The 13,439-nt window shown below is 35.9% G+C and overlaps 2 protein-coding genes across 4 annotated transcripts; one reads left to right on the forward strand and one right to left on the reverse strand.

The window, feature by feature from the left end:
• Positions 1-3,781: 3,781 nt before the first annotated feature.
• On the reverse strand, positions 3,782-9,395 carry LOC147545859 (mediator of RNA polymerase II transcription subunit). Of its 2 annotated transcripts, none has more exons than XM_086633977.1 (8): positions 8,986-9,395; positions 7,536-7,701; positions 6,932-7,406; positions 5,908-5,967; positions 5,733-5,801; positions 5,578-5,621; positions 5,292-5,489; positions 3,782-4,291 (listed from the first exon to the last, which is right to left on the reverse strand). In XM_086633977.1, exons 1-7 carry the CDS (start codon positions 9,278-9,280, stop codon positions 5,300-5,302), a joined length of 1,299 nt encoding a protein of 432 aa, XP_086490103.1. In that variant the 5' UTR covers positions 9,281-9,395; the 3' UTR covers positions 3,782-4,291; positions 5,292-5,299. The 2 variants fall into 2 exon arrangements, with proteins under 2 accessions (XP_086490103.1, XP_086490104.1); XM_086633978.1 differs by having other exon boundaries at positions 5,300-5,489; positions 8,986-9,369.
• Positions 9,396-10,281: 886 nt separating this feature from the next.
• Positions 10,282-12,527, forward strand: LOC147545860 (putative lysophospholipase BODYGUARD 4). 2 transcript variants are annotated; one of them, XM_086637845.1, is made up of 3 exons: positions 10,282-11,136; positions 11,488-11,684; positions 12,091-12,527. In XM_086637845.1, the coding sequence occupies exons 1-3, from the start codon at positions 10,357-10,359 to the stop codon at positions 12,431-12,433; spliced, it is 1,320 nt and encodes a 439-aa protein (XP_086493971.1). In that variant the 5' UTR covers positions 10,282-10,356; the 3' UTR covers positions 12,434-12,527. The 2 variants fall into 2 exon arrangements, with proteins under 2 accessions (XP_086493971.1, XP_086493970.1); XM_086637844.1 differs by having other exon boundaries at positions 10,330-11,136; positions 11,488-11,688; positions 12,095-12,527.
• Positions 12,528-13,439: the final 912 nt, after the last annotated feature.

A 13,439-nucleotide genomic window follows, 5' to 3' on the forward strand; every position in this document is an offset into this window, starting at 1 on the left:
CTCCAAGTCAAGTCCACTTAGATGCTGCTCATCGTGTGGTCCGTTATCTCAAAGGTTCCCTCAATAATGGAATTTTTTTATCCGCTGACAGCTCTCTTCACATCACAGGCTACTGTGATTCTGATTGGGCTGGTTGCCCAACTACTCGCCGCTCTACCACCGGCTACTTTACCATGCTTGGTTCAAGTCCATTATCATGGAAATCCAAGAAGCAACATACGGTTGCTAAATCTTCTGCTGAAGCAGAATATCGTGCTCTCGCCTTTCTCACTTGTGAGCTCCAATGGCTCAAATATCTCTTACTCGATTTTGGCATCGACCATTCTAGCCCGATGACAGTTTACTGTGACAATCGGGCGGCCCTCCACATTGCAGACAATCCGGTCTTCCATGAACGCACCAAGCACATCGAAATCGACTGCCACATTGTTCGCGAGAAGATCAAAGATAATATAATTGCCACACGCTTCACATCTTCAGACAATCAGCTTGCCGACATATTCACAAAACCTTTAGGAGCTGACTCATTCAAGACTATTATTGGCAAGTTGGGCATTACTTCGATTACTGCTCCAACTTGAGGGGGAGTATTAGGGGATACCGCCCCAAGTCCACTCGGCCAACCGAGTGGGCTATCTTGTGTACATAATGGAAACTTCCATAATATATATTCTTAGTATCTTTAGTCATAGAAACAATATATTTAGAATAGGAAACCCTATATTCATTGTAAACCCTATATATACTACTTGTGTAAACTTCATTAATTATCAATACAAAGAGAATACAATTGTTAACTGTAACTAACCAACTCTTTGTACTTGATCTCTTCCATCTCTATCTCTCCTTCACGATTTCTCTATCTCTCTCACTCTCGGCTTCCAACCGAGTCAAGCTCTCTCCCTCACTCGATCACTCTATCTCTCGGCCTCAACCGAGACGAGCTCTCTCTCTCACTCGATCTCTCTATCTCTCGGCCTCAACCGAGATCATCATTGTCAGAGGTTGATACCTCTTCACACTTTGTGATCCAGTGTTTCTTATCTAAGGAATCCAAAGCCCTTAATTTTATGGGTATTCATTGTTCTACTAATGTTATTTGCACAATCTCAGGTTGTCCTGTCCTCACACAAAATCTGGATTAGTTCAATTTGTTGTGTACTTTAATCACAATTTGTTTAAGAAATATGAGGATTAGTTTCTTATTTTTACTGCTAAAATAATTTAAAGAATTTTGATCAAATCTGCAAGTAATTAAATAACCAAACAAAAACAGATGAAAAGCAGAGAGGAAAAGAGTGACACAGGCACACAGCAGGTGAAAAAGTACATCCTCAATATTTTTTTAAAAAGGATATTCTAACTCTAATGTGGTAAGAGAATATGTATGTCTAACTCTAATTCCTTAAGGTAGGGATCCTAATTATCTCTCAACAAACAAATTAGATATTAAAGTAAGCAATTAGTGGAATATACATATAGAATACAGTCGAAAGTCGAAGGTTTTTAATAGAGTTTTGCTTTAAGATCTAATTACATTAGATGGATCTAAAATCCGTCATTCATTTGGTATGATAACTTACGTGCACATTGAAATATATAGTTGTTATTTCCGTGTAATCGTGACAATATTTTATGTTTGAATTAGAGTTCACATGGTTTGAATGTTTTTTCTAATGTTTAACTAATAGTATTAGAAAATTAGTGGAGTGGTAACTGATTTTCTCATGAGGTCACAGAGACTACTGTTCTAGCCAAGACATGTTTTTCTTATGAAATTAAATGGGTTTGGGGAAGTTGTTGGAACAATCATTTTACTAATGCTGATAATGACCTTATACCAATAGACAGAAGACTGAATATAGGATATTATAAGAGCAAAATAAAAGCGTGAAGGTAAAAACAACCACAGAAGAAGAACGCAATTAACAAACTTATATTAAATATGTGAGGATCAAACGCAGTTATGGAAGACATGTCTTCAATTTATGTGTTAGAGCACTCGTTTTCTGATTTTTTTTTTTTTCGTCGATCCAATGACAATTTTTAGTTTAATCCATTAACCATATCAAGATCTATGTGTCCAATTTTTGAGTGTTTATGAAGTTAGGGTAACTTGTTAACATGCAATAGACTAGTATAGACAAGGTCTTCATGACTTCATGTCTCCAAATCTCAATTATGATATCCCACTGCAACATTTAATAGATATCACTAAGAGGAAGCTCAAAAAAGATTTCACATTCAATGTGGGGTTTTGAGAAGGAACAAAATATTGACAAGGATAGGAAGTGTGTTCTTTCTTTTCCTATAGAAATAAAGGGAGATTAGGTAGCCATGATTATTACTTGTTGAAGTGGAACATGAAAGAAGCAGAGGTTTTCAATTACCTTTCATATCAAAAACTCCATTTTTAGCAAGTTTATTTGCAGTAGCCTTATTGAAGAGACATGACTTTTGGTTTGTTATGTCACTTCCTTTTTATGCTCTTTGTTCCTTTTGTTTTGGTGTACTACTTATTCCTTGCTAGACAGAGAAAGAGAGATATGGTTTTCAAGGTATATAATCTGAAAATTGAAAAACAAACCAACCAAAGCTTAGAGGTTTTGTATTGTTTTCTAAAATGCTAGTATAGTAGGTTAAGTCTCCTTTAAACTAGTATAGTAGGTTAAAATCTTCATAAAAAAAGTCTCCTTTAAACTAGAAAAAAACATCAATTTCATATACTTTTTAGGGTTATTTCCCTAATGGCCCCCAACTTTGTGACCAGCTTCCTGCCTGGCCCCCTACTTTACGAGATATATCCATATGGCTCCCTTTTGCCGTTAACTTTAACTTTCCGTCACTCTCTTTCCTCCATCTCTTTTTCTCTCTCTGCCATGTCACGCCACATCATCTGTTACGCCACCTCATCACCTTCTCCGACAGAGGTCGACGGCCGACCAAATTTCCGACCGGCGACCTTCAAACTAAAAAAAAAAAAAAAAAAAAATTTCTCTCTTCCTCTCTCTCTCTCTAAGATTACTCTGGCGAAGGTCTCCCTTCGCCGGAGTGGTCTGTTCTTGAAGAACAAACCCGAGATCTGTTCTTCAAGACATACCTTGGTCTGTTCAGTGAAGAACAGACCACTCCGGCGAAGGGAGACCTTCGCCGGAGTAATTTTAGAGAGAGAGAATTTTTTTTTTAGTTTGAAGGTCGCCGGTCGAAAATTTGGCCGGCCGACGACCTCTGCCGGAGAAGGTGATGAGGTGGCGTAGCAGATGATGTGGCGTGACATGACAGAGAGAGAAAAAGAGATTGAGGAGAGAGAGTGACGGAAAGTTAAAGTTAACGGAAAAAGGGGGCCATATGGGTATTTCTCGTAAAGTAGGGGACCAGGCGGGAAGCTGGTCACAAAGTTGGGGGCCATTAGAGAATAACCCTACTTTTTAAGTATAATTGATGCTTAAAAAGTTCAGAAAGACAACAAATGGAGAAAACAATCGAATAAAACAGTAAAAATAAATAAAAAATAAGAATAAGAATGCCGAAGATGACATGATGGGGGTTTGTTAAAGGTAGATAATACTTGAAAACAAGGATAGTCTTCATCTCCTTCGCTATCTAGATCGTCAGCATGAGATTGTTTTTATCATGAAACAAATCTATAATAGTAAGTATATGTTAACTATAATGAGTTATAGGAAGATGGAGAATAAAGCAGTTAGAATGAAATAAGTAATAAGAAAGTAACCGATGATAAAATGAAATAAGTAATAAGAAAGTAAACGATGATAACGAGTTGACGGCACTAAGAAATAAGGATAAGCTCCAGGAAAATTACACAATTTCAATGCAAAATATATTACAAGGTGACCTTAATCCTGATGGGGAAAAAAATAATTAAAGAGCATTCAATTACTTCTACTTGATAAGTTATTCCACAGAGAACAAGACTTCCCTAAATTTGAAGGTTTTATAATGGGACCCTCACAGTTTCTACAATAGAAAATCACCATCCATATTAATAACTCTAGTAAATTATGAAAATACCCCATTTGGCATTACATGATTTTTTATATCTTTAGAGTTGGACGGGCAATCAACTCAAAGGTTGTGAGCCTATTTGTACACAATGTTAGGTATTCCCTCGTCTTTGCCACACTTCATACAGAAAATCAACCAAAAGAAAGTGCACCATCAAACCGTGCTCAGTCTTTGTTTCTCCAATCCCGATATGTGCTTTTCGAGATGAACCGAGCAAATTCAAACTGTTATCATGGATAAAATTACTGCATCTAAGCACCTAATTCTGCAGAGAAAAGAAAATGACATGCGAGTTTATAAGCAACTGTATTTAGAAAAGAATAGTGGAATAGAACTACAACGATACAGACTACAGGCTAGGATGATATCACTATCGACTGCATAAGAAAAGTAGAGAACAAATCGAAGTCAGTAAGGATTGATTCATTATCAGATATTGACGTTCCTCGGTAAAATAAATAAATAAAAAGCTTCGCACAACCAATGTTCAAAAAGGCGCATAAGATGCGCATTGAGGCGTACGCCTCGAGGCAAAATATAGGTGTGTACTAATTAACAGAAGTGTTCAAGGTGACCTCTCAAAGGTCTTCTACTAATTAACAGAAGTGTAATTTTTTTGCTGACATAGTTGTAGCTAGTGAGTTTCGCAACACTGGGTTTTGAAACATCTCATGTGTTCAGGTGGAGTTTGGTGACACCCTAAGCATGATATGAACAGTTTTAACACCATAATGCTGATAAATTCCCACTCATCCTGACCTTTTCAAATGCTTTTGCCTCTAAGTAGAATACTAGAAGTAGGTTCAGATCTTAAAGAAAGCATTTAGCTAAGTATCTGCCGTCACTACTTGATCCGACTCACTGAGGGCAGGTCTCATCCCACAGGCGACACCAAAGAGGGACTACGCAATCGTGTTTAAATTCCGTACTCTTTTACAAACATACGCTTCTTCTTACATTCCTACTTCCTTTCACCTCTTTTCCCTCTTAAAGGCCTAAGATAGGGGAAGAAAGATAAAGTATTCTAATAACAAAAGGGGGATGGGCTTGGGAGGCGTTCACGATATCAATTCGGGCCGCCCTACACTGGAGAGTTCGAGTTACTTTAGGTCCCAACTAGGCAACTGCCAATCGCTTGCAAGATTAGTTTATGACCGTTCTCGTTCAAGTTAGTCTGCCTTGTATATATTTACAAAAAGTAGAACATGTCAATTGAATCAATTGATTTTTTATATTTCGAAATCCAGAAGGTTTAGCTAACAAACCTTCGCACCTAAACTCCATGGTGTGGCAGGCCTTCATCTGAAGAACAACCAATATGATACGCTTTGAAAAGATTGGGATAATGGTCATCTATTGACACTGATGATTGAATGGACCCAAAATTATGACGATATGACCGTTGAATGGGAGGCAATATTAAAGCTGATTGCCTGTCCATTGCTAGAAGACGTTTGCACTTGCTGCACCATGAAACAAGTTAAACCAATAAGACCAAGAACAAATTAATAAGAAGAAGGAAAAGTTCAAAGTTTCAGATCCCATTCTTACCTGCAAGGTTTAGTGAATAAAGTTTGATAATTGCAGATCCAGTGCTAAAAGTAGAAAACAAAACAGAGAAGTAAAGAGTTAGACGACATTACTTAATTTGGAACTTATGCAATTTACAGTATTTTAAGAAGTAAAGGTGGGAGGAGAGAGAGTACCAAAAGAAGATACAATGCAGAGTCAGGTTTAGTGCCCACAAAATACTGCAATGCCTTCACAGCGTGCCCCTGCAATAATGCAACGAAACACAATCTAAATTAACGAAATAAATGATATCTAAGTCTCTGGCTGGCAAAACACAGTAAAAGTAAAGGACAAGGAAAGAGTGATGACCGCCAAATGTCTGAAAACATTGTAGACAGAATAGCCTCTTGCATGTAAATAGCTGCCTCCCTATTAAAGACAAACTATTAATAGAATCAATACCAAAGATGAAGAAGTGTGATACCTAGCAACTTAGCGAACTTAAATAGATTTTCACGGATACAAAACAATACATTACTAATATATGCAAGAACATGTGTATTTAATATATTGTCAAAGAAAAGCCAAGTGGTTGTTTTCTACAAGTGTTTAAGCAAGTTTCTTACCTTCATCCTCGAATAAACCATTCAAACAGTCACATATAGTAAAGATCTCATTGTAGTGAATAAAGTGGTAAGCGAATATCATGCAGGATGCAACTATTTCAAAGATATCTAAGATGACTCAACATTTTATCTATAGAGAGGGCTACTGGGATGCTCACATAATACTAACAGACTCATGGATTACATTCGAACTGTTTTTCCTTGAGATATGTATCAATTTAATCAAGTGAGTGTTTTATTTCATATAACCCTTCAAAGCTCTTCAATTGCAACTTTCCTCTGTTGCTCAAAACAATGTTTTAATTCTTAGAATAGAGGTCTAAGGTCTCATGTCAGTTATAACTTGAACAAGTCTAGATTGATATGAAGAAAAAACAAGACAACCAATGAAGTAGTCAACCACAATACAACAGCTCAATACTGATAGGAGATCTTCAGTTCATCATCAATTCAAAATAAAAGTGTCCCAAGGCCCAAGACAACAACCAGTAAGGCGGCAAAAAACCAGTAAGGTCTACTTGATGAACTTAAGTTAATCTAGCTCAATTAACACTAAAGCTTACCATTGCATATTTTTACTTTCTTAAAATCTCGCAAGACCATACTTTTTTGAGTTACAGAAAAATATTTTTCACAGATTGCTGGTAGAGTCATACTTAACTCACAAACGTAAGCTGATACATCTCAACTGATGATATGAAGATTTGGAAACTTTTCTACATATATACTTGTCAGCTAAAAAAAGATAGCATCTGTTAAAGTATTACCTCGTCCGGAGAAAAGAATGCCACTGAATCAGGGTCCATGGAACCAGCAGGATGTAATGAAACGACAGCTCTGAAAACAGAAGGAACAAGTAACTCAATCACGGAAATCCGTTCAGCAGCCACAGCACCCAATGATCCCGTTCTTAGTCTATTTTCTCTCTGAAAATTATGTTCCTTGGAACCCTCCACTGAAGACTCACTTGATGTAGATGACAAAGAAGATGCTCTATTCAGCCAATCCAAGCGTTGGTAGGTGAAAATTCTAATATTAGGAGCCTGTTTTTCAAAACGTGTCAAAACCTCAGACAACGTTCTATCTTCACTTAGCTCTTCTCCTTGACCCAAGACTGATCCTTGAGGACCACACTGTTTTTTAGAAGAACCAGAGTCTGCAGAAGAAGTCTGGCCAGATGACTCATCTTCTAGGTGGGGAAAGAATCGTCTCTTCTGATCAGTAAATGATTTCAGAGCTAGCCTGCAAACGATTCAGAGAAAGTGATAGGAATGGGTTTTAAACTCTTTTATTGCCGATCATTTACAGCATTTATTAACAAATGTAGAAAAGAAAACAAACAGAAAAGCTTTGCTGATATGTCAAAGTTACCTTGTCCTGTCAACAGCAGATGCACCAGCTTGCCCGGCAAGTTGACGTTTCCATGCATATGCAACAACAGCGCCATCAGGGCAAACAAGAGGCATGTGTAAGCCCCAAGAATTGCTTCGTGATTTAAGAGATCCATTTAGAACTCCAGAATCTTCCAGTTGCTTTCCTAAATAAAAAGTCACTACACATTAGATGATGCATATAGTACCCTAATTCGCTAATACTCACTTATGTATCAGCTACAGCCTATAGTGGAATCTCAAAATCTCTTTAGCCACACCCAATTGACAATCCAAAATTTTAACCTGAACTCTCTATTTGCAAATATTATTAACATCCAGTGACCCTAGAAAAATCAACTTCCCAATACTCAGTAGCCCTTCTAGGTAGAGTGCACTAATATTTTACCAAATCAAACTACGTGTAATAGAACAGCCAAGTACTCCCAGAAAATACTTCACCGTTCTTGATTAGAAATGCAATCTTGATATAGGTACAATTTTACTATGAAACATTAGTTCACTAGAGTTATTAGTATTACAAGACGATTTTAATTCAAATGAAGACATCTAAGAGTTACTTAAGACTGGATATAGTTTTCAAAAAAAAACTTTCCTTACACAAAAAAAAAAAGACTGGATATAGTTAAATTATCAATCATCAAACGGGATAAGATGGAGATCAGTCAACGACAATCCACTAAAGGTTGAAACAGACTCTGCAAATTTCCTTACACAATTATTTTTAATGAAAACAGACTTGGCGAACCACCAGGGCCCCTTCATATCTACCTGGTTCATAGAAAACGACATGGTTGGAAAATTTTACTATTTCCGTATTCGATTTAAGAGGCTTAGGGTCTGTTCGCCCTGTGATCCAGAACACGTCTTCATAACAAATATCCACTTAACAAGTCAAAATATTGTATCACATATTCACATAAAATACATACACAACTCTATTTCCCTTATAATGGATCTTATATGATATAACTTAAAGGGTCCTAAAACAGTTACGATAGCAAAACATAAATTACTTGAAGTGTATATTAGTTTTCTGAAAGAACCAAATAATCCCTTTTTCCAGATTTAGGGTTTATAAGTAGTGAGTTTAACCCTAAAAGGCTAATACTAATGAATTTGACTAATGATTGCTAAAACATGAGAATAACCTAGCACATTGGAAAATGGAGGGAAATTGGGGGAATGTTAATCAATCATGAAAATTTGGAGAAGATTGTGAGTGACAATAGGAGCCGTCAAAAATTACATTTTCAGGCCTTCCCCGTCAGCCCTATACAATTGCCTTTGAGTAAAACTTATATTAATTTCAAGAAAAACTGAAGGTTTTTACACTAAACAAACAGAACCTGTTACTTCGCCTAGGGTTTTCATACATTATTTAATGAGTAGAAAAAAAGGGTTTTTTGTTTGAAGGGTAGGGAAATTACCGACTTTCCGAAGATCTTGAAGATGTTGAGTCATGGAAGTCCCTTCTTTCAAGATTAGATGAAAGGGTATGTTGGTTTGATAAGGTTGAGCAACAACAAAGAGTGCTTCGAGAATTCGATCCGCACCCAACCTGATATCTGCAATCAGACGAGCGGCACTTGATAGTCTCTCCATTGCCAGTGCTACCTGTTTGGGTGGCGCCTCCGCGGTGGATTCAACCTGATCCATCGTCTCCGGTTGCTGGTTGATTGCCATTGGCTGCTGCTGCTGCTGCTGCTGAATCTGCTGCTGCATCTTTCTACCCGGGGAGAAATTGCGGGAGTGGGAGAAGAAGCAAAAGAGAAGTTCTAAAAACCACTCCCATTGTTATAAAAAGCGCCCCCCCTTGTTCTCTAATATTAGCTGCGGGGAATCGTCTGAATCTAGACCGCAGGTACACATAGGCAGCCGAACCCGACCCAATTCCTACCCCTTGTTTGAACCAACATTTTATTTGAGACAACCTAATTAAATTACATTTTTGTTTACTTCATAATTAGAATGCACTCATTAATCATTTACTAGTATTTCTCTTTTTTACCAGCGGATCTCCAATTCAACATGGCTAACATACGCAATGTCAGACAAACTATAAATAAGGTTTGTCGCTAAACATACCAATTTTGGATATCATCCTTTCTCTTATGTCGAGTTACTGTCCTAATACAGAACACACTCTTTACTATTGGCACTTTGATGGTTAAGTGTTTATTAGTGTTAAACATTAAATTAGTTTTTCAACAATCAAACTATCGATTATATTTTGTAATTCCTAAACTATAAAACACTATCATTTTAAAATACTGGTCAATTGTTATGTCAATCTTCTCGTACACAAGTATAGTAAAAAAAAAAAGTAAAAAGAAATTGTTGCAAGAGGCAAATATAGTAAATGGTCAAGCATATTCATAATTGGTATTATTTCTTAATACTAGTCATATTGAAATAGTCCGTTGTTCCGTCAATCTTCTCGTATACAATTATAGCAAGAGGAAAAAAAAAAGGCAAATATAGTAAATGGTTGATGATATTCATAATTGGTATTAGTAATTTCTTAATACCAATCATATTGAAATAGTCAACTGTTCTTTTTTTTTTTTTGTTGAAGGAATGGTCTCCTTATTGTCATTTATAACATTGTCAACGTAACCAAATGACTACAAGTGGCACTTTTCTATTGGAATAAAATCACTATAGCCAGATTCCCCATACGCTGCGATCTTCTAGAAAAATGTGTAATACGTGGAGTTTCTTCTATCACAATTTCATTTGGTACAAAACTTGTATAAATTCCCAATCTAGAAAAAAAATGTCATCTCTTTTGCCTAAAAATGCCCCAAATTTTGTCATTTACAACTACTAAATGGGTGGAAAAAGCTATCAACAATCTTATCTCAGGAATTAGTTTCATTGTTTTTGTGTTCTTGGATTTATTAGACATTCTTCTTTGTTACTTTTATAGATTTATTGATGGTATCAAGGAAGAAAATGGTTTCTCATCATGTTATTGTAATGAAAACAGAGGAAATCATGGAAGCTCTGTTAATGGTGATGAACAGAATGGAGAAATTGAACTTTCTGAGACTCTATATAAGAGGAAAAACATTTTCAAGGTTATGGGTTTTCTTGATTTGAAAAAAGAGAAAGAGGGTTTTGACAAGAAAGATGGATTGATTTTGAAAAATAGATGGTCTGATTGTGATTGTGAATCTTGTCTTTCATGGCAGAAACTTGAAGATATGAAGCTTCATGTAGTTGTTAAAGAACCCTCTGAAGAATGTCTAGAAAATGAAAATGTGATATTCTTACATGGGTTTCTTTCTTCTTCATCCTTTTGGACAGAATCAGTGTTTCCTAATCTCTCTGAGAATGGAAAACAGAATTTCAGGTTGTTTGCAGTGGATCTATTAGGGTTTGGTAAAAGCCCAAAACCATGGGATTGTTTATACACAATGAAAGATCATTTGGAAATGGTGGAAAGATCTGTTATCAATAAGTTTCAATTAGGTGATTCTTTTCATATAGTTGCTCATTCAATGGGTTGTATAATTGCATTGGCTTTAGCTTCAAAGTACAAGAAATCTGTCAAAACAATCACCTTGATTGCCCCTGTAAGTTCACTAATTAATACTAAGTACTGTTTGATTAATACTCCCTTACATTATAAGCATTAACAACTTAAATGACCAAATGGTGGGGTAGTTAGTCAGCTTTGTTCTTGTATAGGTCAACATACGTTTAAGGGAATACGAAGCGAGTAAAGCCTCGAATCCGAGAAGTCATGAAAACTAGGTCATCAAACAAAAAGTTCACAATTTCCGCATTCCTTGTTACGAAATGATTTTTTTTTTTCTTTCGATTTCCTTTCGTAGATATAGGATGCTTAAGGTAAGCAAGCATGTTTCACAGATTAGGCTTATTTATCCTTGTAATCTCATGGTGATTCTTTGTTTTATTTTCAGCCTTACTTTTCTTCATCAAAAGAGAAAGCAAGTTTAACAACTCTCAACAGAGTTGCTGAGAGAAGACTGTGGCCACCATTACTATTTGGTTCTTCAGTTATGTCATGGTATGAACACTTGGGAAGAAGCATTTGCTTCTTCATCTGCAGAAACCATAGGACATGGGAATGGCTTCTCAAGCTACTAACTCGAAAAAGGCAAGTTCCAACATCAATTTCATAACTTCAATTTATCTTCTACACATGATCTCCAATGTTTCAATGTCTTTAGTCCTATATATCTAGAGTGCCAAGTGTGCCTATATTGTCTTGATTTGCTCATTTTAGAATTTACATGTCAAATCCTACTTGTTGAAATGCTTTCCTCACCAGGCAGAGTTAGGGATGGCAAATGGGTCCTGCACCCTTGGATACTTAGGCGACTGGCAGGTCGTGTGCATACTAAATTTTAAAATCTATTAGGGTTCTCGGGTCGGCCACATTCCAAAAATTTATGCCCAAAATCCGTCCAAGGCTGTCAAAACAATGTGAAGTCTCAAATCTTGAACTCCCTTTGGTTTTGGCCAGGGCAAGCTCTGACCTAACAACGTTTATATGTTTTCAGGGAGCTCCCATTCATGTTAATGGACTTGACAAGGCACACCCATCATTCAGCATGGCACACGATGCACAATGTGATATGTGGAGGAGCAAAGCTAATGGATGACTATCTGGAAGCTGTGAATTCGTCGGAAATTAAACTAATTGTTATTCAAGGTGACAAGGATCAAGTGGTTCCATTAGAGTGTATTGACAATGTGAAAATGAAGGTGCCTTTGGCAGATGTTAAGATCATCGCTAATGCAAATCATAATACTGTATTATTTGGAAGAGAGCTGAGTTTTACTAGGGATTTAGAACATACATGGTTAAATGTTTCAAAGAATTATGGGAATGGACTTTTGTAACCTTTTTTTTTTCATGTTATTTGGCCTTGTTTATGAGGTGAATCTTAGATGGAATTATCTTGTTGATGATTTTTATTCATTGCTCTTGTTAAAAGGTTTCTCTCAGCTCACGTCACATCTTAATGAGATTCTCTCAACTTATTTAGACTATGAGAGTTGTCAAATTATATTATATGTCGTAGCCAGTCATCTTATAATTTTTGTATTCTACTTAGCTTAAAGGTTGGATCAATGTTTATGTAAGATTATCCAATCTAGCCGGGGCAAAGCCATAATTTGAACTCAAAAAAAGCCAACTTAAGACTACAATAAGTCAAAATATTTAGTACTTGCTACCTAAAATTTAGAAGCAGTTTTTGATACAATTTTTTTTTTGGTATTATACATCTCACGATATCGATATTTTTTAAGTTTCACAATGAATGAGTACAAAAAATAATTAAATATAAGGAATACAGTTCATCAAAGATTAAAAAATTTCACTATTGAATTATATTTCAAATTTGGTTAGAGACAGAAAGAGATTATCGAAACAAAAAAGTTTAAGAAGATCTTCAATATTCAATATCTGTTGCGATAGGAAGAAGGAAAAGATAGGAAAAAGTATTTTTCAGGGAGAGCAAAATACTGACTCATGAGAAAATATGATTTCAGAGATCATTTTAAAACATTAAACAAATACTGACTCATGAGGAAATATGATTTCAGAGCAAAATACTAAACTATAATATAAGTAAAAATTGGGGATCATTTATAATGAACCCTACAAAAGAGAAGATTAAGTTAACGTGACCAGAAAATTGAAGGAAAAGATACGGAAAAATATACTTTTGAGAGAAAAAAAAGAGTAAAATGTTGACTCATGAAGAAATATGATTTCAGAAATTATTTTAAAACATTAGGTAAATACAAGGGTCTAAACTCTTAATATAAGTCAAAAGTTGGGGGTCTGTTATAATGAACCCTTGAAGGAAGAGTCACACTCAGATCATCAACACATAAAACC

Source organism: Eschscholzia californica, unplaced genomic scaffold, assembly GCF_041429995.1.
Source record: "Eschscholzia californica isolate CP2 unplaced genomic scaffold, dmEscCali1.0.p SCAF_4, whole genome shotgun sequence".
NCBI lineage: Eukaryota > Viridiplantae > Streptophyta > Magnoliopsida > Ranunculales > Papaveraceae > Eschscholzia > Eschscholzia californica.